At 58.1% G+C, this 12,637-nt stretch overlaps 5 protein-coding genes across 5 annotated transcripts; all 5 read right to left on the reverse strand.

Annotated features, from left to right (window-relative positions):
• Positions 1-442: 442 nt before the first annotated feature.
• On the reverse strand, positions 443-1,142 carry BXZ73DRAFT_95802 (uncharacterized protein; the record flags this gene model as incomplete). Its single annotated transcript, XM_048026895.1, has 2 exons — positions 443-822; positions 899-1,142. The coding sequence occupies 2 exons, from the start codon at positions 1,140-1,142 to the stop codon at positions 443-445; spliced, it is 624 nt and encodes a 207-aa protein (XP_047884021.1).
• A 184-nt stretch (positions 1,143-1,326) lies between these two features.
• On the reverse strand, positions 1,327-2,143 carry BXZ73DRAFT_95803 (P-loop containing nucleoside triphosphate hydrolase protein; the record flags this gene model as incomplete). The annotated part of the gene is made up of 3 exons (XM_048026896.1): positions 1,327-1,765; positions 1,816-2,065; positions 2,116-2,143. 3 exons carry the CDS (start codon positions 2,141-2,143, stop codon positions 1,327-1,329), a joined length of 717 nt encoding a protein of 238 aa, XP_047884022.1.
• Positions 2,144-2,463: 320 nt separating this feature from the next.
• Positions 2,464-6,027, reverse strand: BXZ73DRAFT_86451 (high-temperature-induced dauer-formation protein-domain-containing protein; the record flags this gene model as incomplete). The annotated part of the gene is made up of 12 exons (XM_048024212.1): positions 2,464-2,688; positions 2,768-2,942; positions 3,013-3,827; positions 3,889-4,037; positions 4,091-4,181; positions 4,238-4,272; positions 4,345-4,468; positions 4,534-4,993; positions 5,050-5,623; positions 5,702-5,759; positions 5,810-5,842; positions 5,896-6,027. 12 exons carry the CDS (start codon positions 6,025-6,027, stop codon positions 2,464-2,466), a joined length of 2,871 nt encoding a protein of 956 aa, XP_047884023.1.
• A 624-nt stretch (positions 6,028-6,651) lies between these two features.
• On the reverse strand, positions 6,652-9,148 carry BXZ73DRAFT_95805 (Metallo-dependent phosphatase-like protein; the record flags this gene model as incomplete). Its single annotated transcript, XM_048026897.1, has 10 exons — positions 6,652-7,213; positions 7,275-7,400; positions 7,458-7,506; positions 7,565-7,618; positions 7,686-8,090; positions 8,148-8,194; positions 8,258-8,683; positions 8,740-8,762; positions 8,819-8,902; positions 8,981-9,148. 10 exons carry the CDS (start codon positions 9,146-9,148, stop codon positions 6,652-6,654), a joined length of 1,944 nt encoding a protein of 647 aa, XP_047884024.1.
• A 1,478-nt stretch (positions 9,149-10,626) lies between these two features.
• BXZ73DRAFT_95806 (glutamate decarboxylase) lies at positions 10,627-12,637 on the reverse strand (the record flags this gene model as incomplete). The annotated part of the gene is made up of 8 exons (XM_048026898.1): positions 10,627-10,776; positions 10,836-11,060; positions 11,120-11,658; positions 11,714-12,070; positions 12,132-12,306; positions 12,365-12,475; positions 12,529-12,564; positions 12,623-12,637. 8 exons carry the CDS (start codon positions 12,635-12,637, stop codon positions 10,627-10,629), a joined length of 1,608 nt encoding a protein of 535 aa, XP_047884025.1.

A 12,637-nucleotide genomic window follows, 5' to 3' on the forward strand; every position in this document is an offset into this window, starting at 1 on the left:
GGTCAGCCGACTGAATCTCCAAAGTTCCGACGACAACGACCACGCCTGACGTCCGCGAGGGCGCAGTGCCATACCCTATTGTAAATTATCACTATTGGCTCCGAGGTCGTGTTTGCAACCGACCGCCCCGTCCTTCCCCTACATTCCCTACTACCCAGTATCTGTGATATTTTAGAAGCGCGAGGTCGCTCACATTTGTATCAGCATTTAATATTTCTGTAGCAATACAATTCGATTCTGTGTAGCTGCGTAGCAGCATCGGATTACGTTTGTCCATAGTGAGATATCGCTCTGGCTTTCATTCGAAGACATGCAGGACAACTGGTACAATAGGGATACGGGATCGTTAACATACATTTCGAGCATACGAACAACATGCATAGATCAGCAAGATGGAGCAAAATATTGAGAGCAAGCGAATTCCCCCTACTGGTGACAAGTGCTAAATGTCTGCCCAATTGATATCGTCGTCCTCATTCCCCCAATACTCCGAGTCGGAGTGCGTCTGGACCCCTTCGTCCATCGGGATGACGACGTCTTCCGAAGGTGCAGGTCCCTCCTCGGCCGCCGCCGCGACGTCCTCTGACATCGGCTCGTCTGGGGGGAGCTGCGAGAAGATCGCGTCGTCGTCGTCGCCCTGCGTCGCGCGCCAGTACTGGTCCTCTTCGTCCGCCTCGGCTGAGATAGGGTCTGATAAGAACGCCAGGGACGGAAGGGCGAGTGCGCCTGAAGGCGTGGGTGGAAGGGCCGCAGGAAGGAGAGTGAGCGGCGGGGGCGACGCCGAGGACGGGATATTTGCGAACGTGTGGTCCAGGTGCGGTGCTGGAGCCCATGCGACAGTAGTGGGCCCCTGTGAAGGCCCTGGGAGCCCATTCATCGCGTTCGTGTCGCACTGTACAACGCCATTGTGTTGGGGTGGCTCCAAACGAGGGCGGCGTCGGGGACGAGTACATGAACGTCGACGGCGGCGGCTCCGCGACCGCGATCCCGACCACGCCGCGGTCGAGCACGACGTAGTCGCACGATGCCGGCTCGCCCACGGACGAGAAGACGACCGTGAGCCGCCTGAACGGCACTACGTCGTCACCGTTGCCTTCTACCCCGATCTCCTTGAGGGAGCGGGTGCGCGTAGTGCGGCTCATCATCACTCGCGCGTTGAGTGATTCGGCCAGACGCGCCCGAGGATGGCCTCGTGCGCGTCCTCCCCGGGCAGGCTGTGCGCGCGCCCGAACCATCGTTCCTGGTCTGAGTAGGGGAGCTCGTCAGGCGCGTCGGCGTCGGCGCCGACGCCGTCATGCGCGCTGTGGAGCGTGCGCTTCGCCTCGCTTAGGAGGACAACGCGAGGGCGTGTTTGGTGGCGATGCGGTGGAGGAGTAGCGCGATGGCGCGGAGGTGCTGGGCACGGAGCGCCGGGTTATTCTCGTACTGGGGGTCTTTCGTGGCGTCGAAGTAGTCGGAGAACGTGTCGATGACGATCAGGCGTGGCGGTTTGGCCGTCAAGGGCCCGGTGATGGGTCGGGCGAGAATCTCGTTGAGAATTCGCGTGAGTACTAGGTATCCGCGGGAGAGGGCTGTTTGGATGCTGTCCAAGCTGCAGAGTCGGGAAGGGAGGTCGGGGTGGTCCTGGAGAATCTGGTGTATTCGTTCTGTGTGGAGCTGTCCGCGGCTGCAGATATAGTAGGCCGAGCCTTCCAGCCCGTGCTGGGAAACAGGAAGTTGAACACTGAGAGCAAGTTGCATTGCCAGTTGAGACTTTCCCGCATTGCTGTCATAAACTCGTCAGACGGAGAGGATTGGTAAGACAGATGGTCGTACTTCTCCCCACAAATCTCCCATAACATGCCAGTTCGAATGCCGCCACCTAAACAGGCATCTACCGCTGCATCTCCTGTTGTGAAGACGCCTTCTCCGATGCCTATTGCTTCAGATAGTGGTTGTGGCGGTTGCTCGAGTTCGCCGCAAACGATGTCTGTGATCGTCTGCACCTCTTTGAGCGTGATACGACATTTCTTTGCCGTGTCAGCTGAAGACTTGAGAAGTAGATCTGCTACAGTTTGTACTTTCCCTGAAGCCGTTGGTGAGGACTAGCGACAGCTGATTGCACTGACAACGTACCTCTGGCGAGTGTGGTCTTCTGCGCCATGGTGAGACCTGAAAGGTCGGCAAGGTATCGGCTTTCCATCCTGAACACGCCTCGTATGTCATTATCTTTGAATTTCTCGAGTTGGATGGAACAAAAGTAACAGCTAGAGTGTCATCGGTGGTGGCTGCGAAGAGGAACGCGCAATTAATAGACGCGCCCCAATCCAACGACGCGTCAACAGATATATGGCACGTGACCGTGGTCATCGAATCAAGAGAACATCCGGAGCACCGAATTCCGAAGGATATCTCTCCTAGTGTACAGGATACAAGGCTGCATAGAGGTATTACACGAGAGGTCTAGTCTACGTAGGACGGGTCTCACTGGCGCCTGCCCAGCGACTGCGACGACTCCGTCCGCCCAAGCAATCCACCCATGACGTTCGTGACTGTCTCCGTGATCTGTCGCTGCTGCGTTTGCGGCGCGTGCTTCACGTAGAATAGCCTGACCGACGTCGAGTTCCAGATCCCGAGAGGTGTCATTCCTCGCACGTAAATCTCGCCCCAAATCAGCGACGTGAGCCATACGATGGACGCGTCCGACCACTGTGGAAGGGGAGCAAGACCGCATGTGCGGTGTCAGCATGTAAACAGGCGAGGCAATTTGAAGGACCTCAGGACGCACCATGAAGCGCCGAGGGGAGAGTGGGGGTGCCTTGGGCAGCGCGTGCTCGACGTTCGCGCTCCGGAGGAGGTCGATGATCGCGCTGTTCGCCGTGGTCGCGCTGAGCGAGTTCTGCAAGCTCTGTACCTTCGGAAGCAGCTCAGCGATCACCAACATGATCACATCCAGTGGGAGCCTGTATATGCATGCGAGCGTCGGTGAGTGCTGTCCGCGAAGCAGGAGAGGATGGAGCAATAAGGACCCACCCCTGATGCCATGATGCGACCCATTCCTGCGTCGGCACGAACCCGTTGCGGCCGACGCCCGCGGCGGCGAGGCGCTCCAAACTCCCCGTCATGTCCCCAGAGAGCGACCGCCCCGCGGCGCGCATCTTTCCCCGTGCTTTCTCCGATATGCCCGGAGGCCCGTCCGAGCTGCTACGCGCGGCGGGTGGCGGCGTGGGGTTGAACGCTATCGGCGCCTCCCCAGGGGACATGAGCGGGTGCGCTGTCGACGGGGGCGCGTCGTCGTCTCCCGCCGCCGCCGCTCCGGGCTGCGGCAGGCTATCTAGGGACTCGCTGGCGCGCGGGAGGTCGAGCGAGCCGGCGGCTTCGCGGCTGAGGAGCCGCGCCTTCTCGCTTGCGGGGTCGCCCTGCTCTTCGTCGGTGATGCGGCGTTTGCCTTTGGCTGTTGCGGCATCTTGCTTCTGACGGGCGCGCTCCTCCTTCGTCTGCTGCACCCTCCGGATCTCGCGGAGGCCGCGGGCGAGCGTGAAAGTGCCCAGGTCCTCGAATTGCTTGTGGGCGCGGATCAGGCCATAGATGACGTTCGGGTTTTCGGAGAGATTGTGAAGGAGAATCGACGTGAAGGCTTCGAGCATAAAGAAGAGCAACCGGGGGTGGCCCTCATCTGATAGTAAGAAGGAGGGGTTCGAGAAGGCTGTGAATAGTTGCAGGAGCCGTGCCGAGGAGGTAACATGGAGGTTCTTGAGATAAGGCGCCGAGTTGGACAGGGCAATGATCAACGCCGGGTACAGAGAATTCAGGTTACCGGAAGTCGTCGCGATCATCGAGTATATCGACTGACAAGGGAGTGAGCGACTCGAGCTCTGGTGATTCTCAGACTTGTCAGGAAAGCCCCACCTGTATCATGAAGTCGCCAGCGTTGCCCATAGCCATAAACTTCTGGGGTATTTGTGCCTTAATAGGCGAGCTGAGCTTGAGCCCGAACCCACGCTCGGCCGACAGACTTTGGATCAGGTATGAGAGCACGCGGCACATTCCATGTTGTTCTGGCATAGGGGCTCAGCGACAAAGCAGACAGACGGCAAGGCCATGTTCTTACCTGGCTTGTCCTTGATCTCAAGCCCATAGCAGAGGAGATATGCGAGGACATCTGTTGCTTTGTCGGAATCGAGGAGGTACGCTCGGAATTTCTAAGATGCGTCGTCAGCCTGGCTTTCAAGCTTCTTGGAAACAGCAGAATGCAAACCTTGTTCAGCTCGACCATCTTCCACAGAAAGGTGACTGCGACGCTCAATCAGCATCTGTAATGCGATATTTCCTGTGAGGGAGGAACACTGTGGGTTCGAGACTCACTCGCTTCGACCATGTACGGCACCGACTTTTTGGCTCCGGGGAGGAGGCCGCTGATAGAAGCTATCTGTTCCTCGAAGATACCAACGAGGCCGTGTAGAATGAACGATAAGTCGTTCGGCCGATGCTGAGCGCGAAGTGAATAGAGGTCCTGACGAGTAACGCTACCACGGCGAAGGTGATAGGACTCACGAGCTTCGCGATGAAGTAGCGGAACGCATTCGTCTTGGCCGTCGGGCCCCCGGCGTCGTCGCGCGCCGGCCCGCTCTGGAAGTCAAGGAGGACGCAAAGGACTTGGAAACAGAGGGAAATGAGCGACGTGCGTGGGTCCTCTCCTTTGAGCAGGAGGTGGTTGTAGGGTAGGCGACCGGCGACTGCCCCTACTGCTCCGACAACGTTCACCGGGCTTGGCGGCGGATGCGACGCGTTCATGGCGGTATTCATGAGCGAGCACAGGACCGTGAGGACATCACGACGGGGAAGGGTCTGCACGAAGTGCAGTGTGTATTGTGATGGGGAAGTGAAGAGCGCGGAGGGAGGAGAGTAGATCTGGCGGGAGAGGAGGACGAGGAGGAGGCGCAGGACCTCAGTCTTGTTGCTCTCGTGCTGCTGACTTGGACCTGGATCTGCCGTCGACCCAATGCCTTTCTCCCTGCGTACCTCTTGCCTTAGGCCCGTGCTCAGAAGCAAATGATAAGGACCACGCACCAGATAATGTAGTTGATCTTGTAGTGGTCCACTTGGATCTTCGTTGGCAGCGTGAACCCACAGCAGAACATGAGGTCGATCAGACAGCTGAACAACCTCTCTGCAATGGACGGCAACATCTCCCTCGGCTTCTCCGCCGCGGCTGTCTGCGGCGGTGGGCTCTTCGGCGCGCCGGCGTCACCCTCGTCGCTCCCGTCCTCGTCCTCGTCCTCGATCACGAACTGCGGCTCCGCGCTCGCCACCTCGACCGCAGGTCCACCCGCACCGCTCGCGCCGTCGGGAGCGGGGACGCGCTTCCAGAGCACCTCGCGCTCGAACCGGCTCGACTCACTCTCGAGCTCGAAGATGACGGGGAGCACGCGTTGAAGGATGCGGAGGCAGTTGAGGGCCTCCTTGGTCGCGTTGCGTTCGCCCGCGGCGCCGGTGATGCCGGAGCCTGTGCGAATGAGCGTCGCGGCGAGCGTTGCGGGAGGTGCGGGGAAGGTGTGGTCCGAGACGAGGTTGAAGAGCCGCGCGGAGATGACGCGGACGAGCGTCGCGACGTTCTCTGGGGCCTCGAGCAGCGCACGACGGACTGGCATCCGGGTGGGGGGAGAAGCGGAGGTATGGCGAAGACTTGAGCGGGTGGAAGGTGACACAATAATAGGCCCACCATCATTGTGCGTAATGAGAGAGAAGACGTCTGAGGCGGAGTCGAAGAGCGTAACATACTATTAGGCGTGGACGTGAGTTGCGCCAGAGATCGAGTGAGAGTACTCACCTGGTCCCAGTATGATTCCTTCTCGGATATGTTCTGCAAAGAAACTGCGTCATGTTGCTGAACTTAGGCCTATAGAAGATGGAAACCCACTCGTGTAGTAGCGAGTTTGCTATGCCTCCAGGCTGATTGCGAAATGCTAGTTTGGGCTGATCTCCCAGGAAGTTGAAGGGGTCGGGGAGTTTTTGTGGGAACTTGGTGAACATCTTGAGACCGTCCATGCTTGAAGCATGTGCGTTCCGGAGATGTCGAAAAGAGGGGGAGGGATGTGGATGTTGCCTGCGTCCTAGTACCCAGGGAGGAACGAATCTAGCGCCGGCGGGGCATTGCAGGCTGCGCACCGGCCTGACCCGGACCGGCCCAGCCACACTGCTTTTCGCCAGATGGCACGCTCACGTGCCACCGCGTGGTGTTTTTCAGGCTTTGCCGGAAGTGCGACCCTCAGTGCGGAGGAGAGGACACCATCTCGGGGCGATAGTAAGTCCATCGGCGCGCGCGCGATGATGACCTCGACGTGCACAGTACTTAATTGAGCCCAGGAGATGTATTACAAGGCGCACGTAGCACGCAAGCTGGAAGTCGTCGTCAGAAGTCGCTGGATGTCTGTGATATCCTTACCCAACTGCGCCTAAGCACCCCATGTTCGCTGTGCACCTGCAGGCGGTCCTGTACAGAACGGCACGGCCACGGGACCTGAGCTGCCAGATTTGGTCGCGTCGTCAGTCTACATGCCCACTCTGTGCTCAGTCAACAGATTCGCTAACCAACTTGTCGGTGATTGCAATATGTAGCTCTCTCCAAAAGATCGCCCGAGCTATACATCAAAACTAACATAAACCACGGACTCATTTCCCATAGGTCGTCCCGTTGACGGTGTAGTTTGAGGGGATGGTTGTGTTCATGAAGCCCGATCCCAGCGCCGCCACCAGCACGTTCTGCAGCGCCTGGAGGCCAGTCGAGCCCGGTATCGCGGACAGGATGGGCACGGCCTGGGAGCCGTCGCACTCGCCGGCCGTGGTCGGCGTCGCGTCGGTGGTGTCGCGCTTGAAGTTGACGCCGGGCTTGATGGTTCCGCAGTTGAACTGGGACTGTGCCGCGCGCAACTGGCAGATCTCGTCCGTCTTGCAGGTCCCCGTGCACGTCGCCGTGCTGAAGTCCCGAGTCTTGCGCGCGTAGTACTGCTGGAACACGGTGTCGTCGCTCTCGAACAGCTCCGTCAGGTTGTGCCAGACGGCCGGCGTCAGCTCCGCCGCCGGGTCCGTAACCCCAAGCAGCGCGCCGTACGTCGCCTTGACCGAGTACAGCTCCTGCCACGTCGGTCCTTCCTGGAATGTCGCCGAGTCGAGGTCCGCGTAGTATACGGTGAAGTCGAGGATGCCGAAGGTGACCGGGTCGACGTCATACACTCTGCACGGCGTCAGCAAAAGCAACGGGATGGGGGCATATCAGGCCTGTAGGGCCAGCTTACCGGAAAGTAGGGTTCCCAGAGGTGGGGGTCAGAGCTGGAGCAATGTAAGACATCATCGTGGCAGTCGACGCGGCCTGGTTCGAGTAGTCGCTGTAGGCGATTTCGAACTCATCCTTGTGCGTGTGCCTGCTCTCTTTATTAGTTCTTTCCCCACTCGGGATTGGGTGAGGTCCAGGCACATACCCGTAGAAGACGGCGGCGATGGTTGCATCGAATCTCTGAATAATTAGATCTGCATCTTGCATTAGCCCCGAGACTTCACAATACTAGGATACACTACATATGCATACCGAAGTAGTAGGACGCGTCATGGAAGGCATCAGAGGCACCCATTGGCATGTGACCTATTCGGAGCGTTTCCGTTAGTTCCAAGTCTCAACCGTAGCCCATCCATTGGCGGCATAAACTCACCAAGTATCCATACCCGCTGCCCGGCTGTCTCAGCAGCCTCGAGCTCGGACACCAGCCATGCAAACATGCCTGAGGGGTCGTGCTCGAGGTCCTTCTCGTACATCCAGAAGTTCTGCTTGTACCAGAAGTTGGTGTTTACACTGATGATGCGCAGGCCGTTGCTGTCCACGACCGAGTAGCTGCCGAAGTTTGACGACACCTGCGCGGCGGCATCGGGCCCGATCCAGGTCTCCCAGTCCGACGACAAGGCGTCGTAGGCCCATTGCGTGGTGATAGTCGTGTCGATGTTTGCCGACGGGAACGAGTTCACAGGCGATGCGTCGTGGTTGCCCGTGACGGCGTAGGTCTTTCCTACGGATTTCATGCGGCTGTAGGCGTCGTTAAGATCATTGGTGACTTCCTCATCTGTGCGAGTGTGAGAAAGAAAATTCCACCAAGTGGGAGCAAGTTGGTCGTTCGTACCAGTGACAAGCCAAACGGCGCCCTCAACGACATCACCAGTGAAGATCCTACAGGACTCAGTGTTAGATGGGGGGTGATGTTACTTCTCCCGATCGAGGGAAGGCACTAACATGAACGATCGATCCGGAACGAGAGTTTCGATAGCCGAGTACATGCTCTCTTCGAGGGTGACAGGAGTATCACAGGAGGGGTTGCCATATGCGCCCGCAGGATAGGCGTTGTTTCCAGGCGCATCGGCTGTAGTGTACGGCCGGCAGCAGATGTTCTTGGTGCAGTTGAAGCTGGCGCCCGCCTCATAGCTCAGATCCACGTGGATGTCGCTAATGTGGACCACCTTGATCGGTGTCTTCCCGCTGGACAGAGGACGCGACTTGGCGGGTTTGGCCGACATGGACGGAGAGTACGACGTGTCGACGTCCGGCCACTGGCACAGGCCGAAGACGGTCAGGCAGAACAGCTGCGAGGTTTTAGTGCCGACGGTCATCTGGCGCAGGTCATGAGCCAAGATGGGACCCTCGAGACCGATAGCTCCGGCGCTATGGGCTGGGTCAGTAACAAGCAGCCGGGCAGCCCCAAACAAAGATTGACCGACCAAACATCAGAGTCTTCAACGCCCTGGTAGCACGTGAGTAAGGTCCACGCAGCAGATGTGCTAAATCAATGTCACATACCAAGTCTTCACAAACGGTTGTTATCACGGAGACGAAGTCAGAGTTCCCTAGATGGGCAAGGGCCTTCAGCACCACCAGCAATGCCTACACGGTTGGAACAGAAGTATCAGCACATACGTCTAGGAGAACAGCATGTAATATAGACCGCTGTAATCGGCTTACCTCGCATGCCGAACACTCAGCCAGGTCCTCAATATCAGTTAGGATCTCGGAGACCGTGCTGCGCTTGGCGTAGGCGCGGAGTGAGCTGCGCATCACATCGCCAACGGTGACGGCAGACGCAACCGCAGACATGAGGGCCAAGGTCCAGAGCCCGTTGATGATCCTCATGTTGAGAGCCTAGGGTGGTCGTGTCTGTCAGGCGTGCACTTCCTAGCGTCAGGCCTAACAGTGGGACAGGCCGGCGGGAGATGGAGGTGGGTGACGAGCCTCTAGAGGGGACATTTAACTTGGTTCCCCTGGTGCTCTGTACCAGGGCGTGGGATGGAAGAACCCGCCCGGAGGGTAGAGTGCCGTGCCGATGCTAGGCACGACGCGATCGTCGCGTCCCAGCCCCTTGCCGTGAAAGCAGAACGTGCGCTCCCCTGCGCTCCCCAGCAGGGAGTTTCGTAAAGGAGCGCGAGAAGCGACGGTTCCCATGTGACTGTGCGGCATCAAGCGGATTCGTGGACCGAGTTAGCTGGCTGGCACGACCAATCAGCGCTAGCGAAGGTAGCCTCCGCGAGGGCTGCATAAGGGGCGAGAAGGTGATCCAGGTCGCGCTGAAGGCCGGAGACCGCGGCTGTCGCGTCGATACGGAATTCGAAGGTGTGCTTGTCGAGGGGAAGTGTGAGAGGAGCGGAATCGAAATGGAAAGGAAACCTGAGGAACGTGTGACAATCATGTGGTCAAGAGAGCGTGCGTCGTTCACAAAGAACGTATCGGCCACTGTGAAGTCCCAAGCTCTTGATTCTCTACGATTCGAGGAGCTCGAGCGTCGGGGGCCAACAGCAGTGAGTACTTGAGTGACGGTGATTGTCAGGGCGCTCGGCGTCTAAACCGGCGGCTCATCAGAGTCTGTTGGAATATGCCCGCATAATAGATAGTTGCGTTTCAACTCTCCTCCCCCGTGTCCACTCGCTACCCGGTGTTCATAGGGTCCAACCGTTTCGTATCGACTGCCTTTCCATCCCCCCTCATCCGATCTCGTCCAGACCGCCGAAATCCTACATTGAACGTGCGGGCTTGCCGCTTTGCTTGTCAGTAGTTCGATCAATGTTCAAACGTTCACCATTCAACGTTCAATTGCCAACTCATACCCTCTTTGCCTGAAAAGCTCGCCGCAGGAGCTTGTACTCCCTCTAGGCGCGTTTGCGTACGCGAGGATGATCTCGACGTGCCAAGTGCTCGGGCCCAGGAGGCTTGTAAAGTGCGCGTCGCGCGCGCCGCACGAGCTCATAACGTCGCATGTGTGACGAGGACGAGAACTCCGGAGGAGGGCGAAGCGCACAAGGTTGACTACCAATTCGTGCGGGCGGCGGCTGCTAAGATTTTTAAAAACAACCTCCCTGAGTTCCTGATCTCTCAGCCACCTACGCGAGTACATGGGGAGATGTGCCGAGATCAGGTCAATGAACACAAGGCAGCGTACAGCTTGACACTTCAACACGAGTAGATGTGCGAGTAAAAGTACAAGAGGCTTTGGGTCTTAACATACTCAGATCGATATCGTGAACTTCTTACACCTCTTACGTTTCGAGATTGCCTAACTGGACCCACAGAACGTAGAACCCACCATCGTCCTTGTGCGCATGCAGAACGATTCAAACTCAGCACTGCTTCGCGTACGTCCCGCTGGGCTTGCTGCCCGACCCCTGACCCAAGGTCCCGTGGTGACCCTCAGTAGTTTTCCGCGCCGCCAACGCGGACAGGGCATGTACCGGAGAGTCTTGCTGGACGAGCCCCTCAACGATCTCGATCTGACGACAAGGTGCATGTGTCAGTCATGCCGCCCGACACTAATGCAGGGCGCACTCACGATGTCGGCGACGAGGCGATCGACCATAACCGCGGTCATCGTCTCGCGGATGACGACGCGGAGGATCTCGACGGTCTCGAGGTCCGGCGCGAGCTCGTAGTTGGGCACGATCCAGCCCTTGGCGCGGAGTAGGACCTGGATCCACTTCTGCTGGATATCGGGGTGCTGCTGCTTGAAGTCGTCGGTGAAGCGGAAGGAGACAACGGGCAGGCCCGGGCTGTAGTTCTGCATCACGGGATCCGGATCAGCGGAGACTCTTAGTTATTCAGAACAGAACCACTGACCTCCACATTCTCTTCGTCGACGGCGAGGGCGGCTTGAGCCATGAGGCCTTCCGCGGGACGGTGTATGTCGCTAAGCACGGTGAACAAGCCACTCTTCTCAAGCGCACGACTAAGAAGACGTGCGTTCTTGAGGTCTTGTAGCGCGACGTTACGGTACCCCTCAAAGCCGAGGTGGATGAAGTTGAAGTACTGCGCGATGATCGGGTGCGCCGGCCGGGAGAAGTTGAGGGAGAAGGAGTACTCGACGGACCCAAGGTAGTGCAGCTCGAAGATGAGGTCTTTGGGGAGGAATTTCTTGGATCGCCAGACCACCCAGCCAACACCGACGTAAGAAAGGCCAAACTTATGGCCAGAGGTGTTGATCGAGACTACACGTGGGATCTTGAAGTCCCACTCGAGCTTCGGGGTTGCGAATGGTGCAATGAAGCCGCCGGAGGCACCGTCAACGTGAATTGGGACGGAGTTGCCGGTATCCTTCTCATATTGGTCGAGGAGGTCAGCCATTTCCTTCACCGGCTCGTAGTGCCCAGTGTAGGTGCCTACATGGGCCGAGTTAGCACGATTGTATCATAGAGGGACATGATTGGGACGCACTTCCGAGAATGACATACACGCCGATGGTGTTCTCGTCAATGTACTGCATAGCACGCTTGGGGTCGAGACGGTAGTGACTCTCCTCCGAAATAGGGACCAGCCTGCACTCGACATCAAAGTAACGCGCGAACTTCTCGAGTGCAACCTGAGCGTTCGCGCCCATGACGATGTTGGGACCGGGCTCGTGGATAGACTTGCCGGCTGCCTTGCGCTTCTCCTGCCAGATGCGCTTCATGGCCAGACCGCCGAGTTGGATAGCTTCCGAAGATCCGGTAGTCGCGGTCCCAATCGCCTGGTGGTTGGAAGGCGCGTGCCACATGTCCGCGAGGATGGAGACGCAGCGTGTGTGGATCAACTCTGCACGAAATGATCGTCAGACGACATGGTGACGCTACAGAGGTTGAGAAGTGTCACGGACGGGTCATGGGGTACTCGTCTTGGTCGATGAGGTTTTTTGAGATGTTTTCCATCATGAGCTGATCTGCTTCGCGAGGCATCCATGTGTGGACGAATGAAGCAAGGTTGAGGGAGGGCGTGCCATCGAGAGCGAGTTCGTCATGAATGAGTTGGTAGGTAGCCTCCGCACTCACGCCCTGGAAGCAGAGGCGTAAACAAGCGTTTGGGATGGGTGGACGAGGGAAAGCAGCTAACCTTGGATGGGATATTGAACTTCGGAATTGGATCGGTCCCATAGCGCGCACCGTACGCATGAACGGCGTGGTGGTCAGTGGAGCTATGGCCAAGATGGTGGCCCTTATGATCCTAGAGGACTGTTCCATCACCAATGGGATGAGTCGAGTACGGAGAAAGGCTACCTTAGCGAGCTGGATGAGGTGGTCTGCGTTGAGGTGCTATGAAAGGTGATCAAGACCGGGGTCTAAACGGCGTGCAGCGTCGAACGCAGCGTACCCTCGAGAGAGCCAT

Source organism: Epithele typhae (genome assembly GCF_022376455.1).
Source record: "Epithele typhae strain CBS 203.58 chromosome Unknown BXZ73scaffold_1, whole genome shotgun sequence".
Classification (NCBI taxonomy): Eukaryota; Fungi; Basidiomycota; class Agaricomycetes; order Polyporales; family Epitheliaceae; genus Epithele; species Epithele typhae.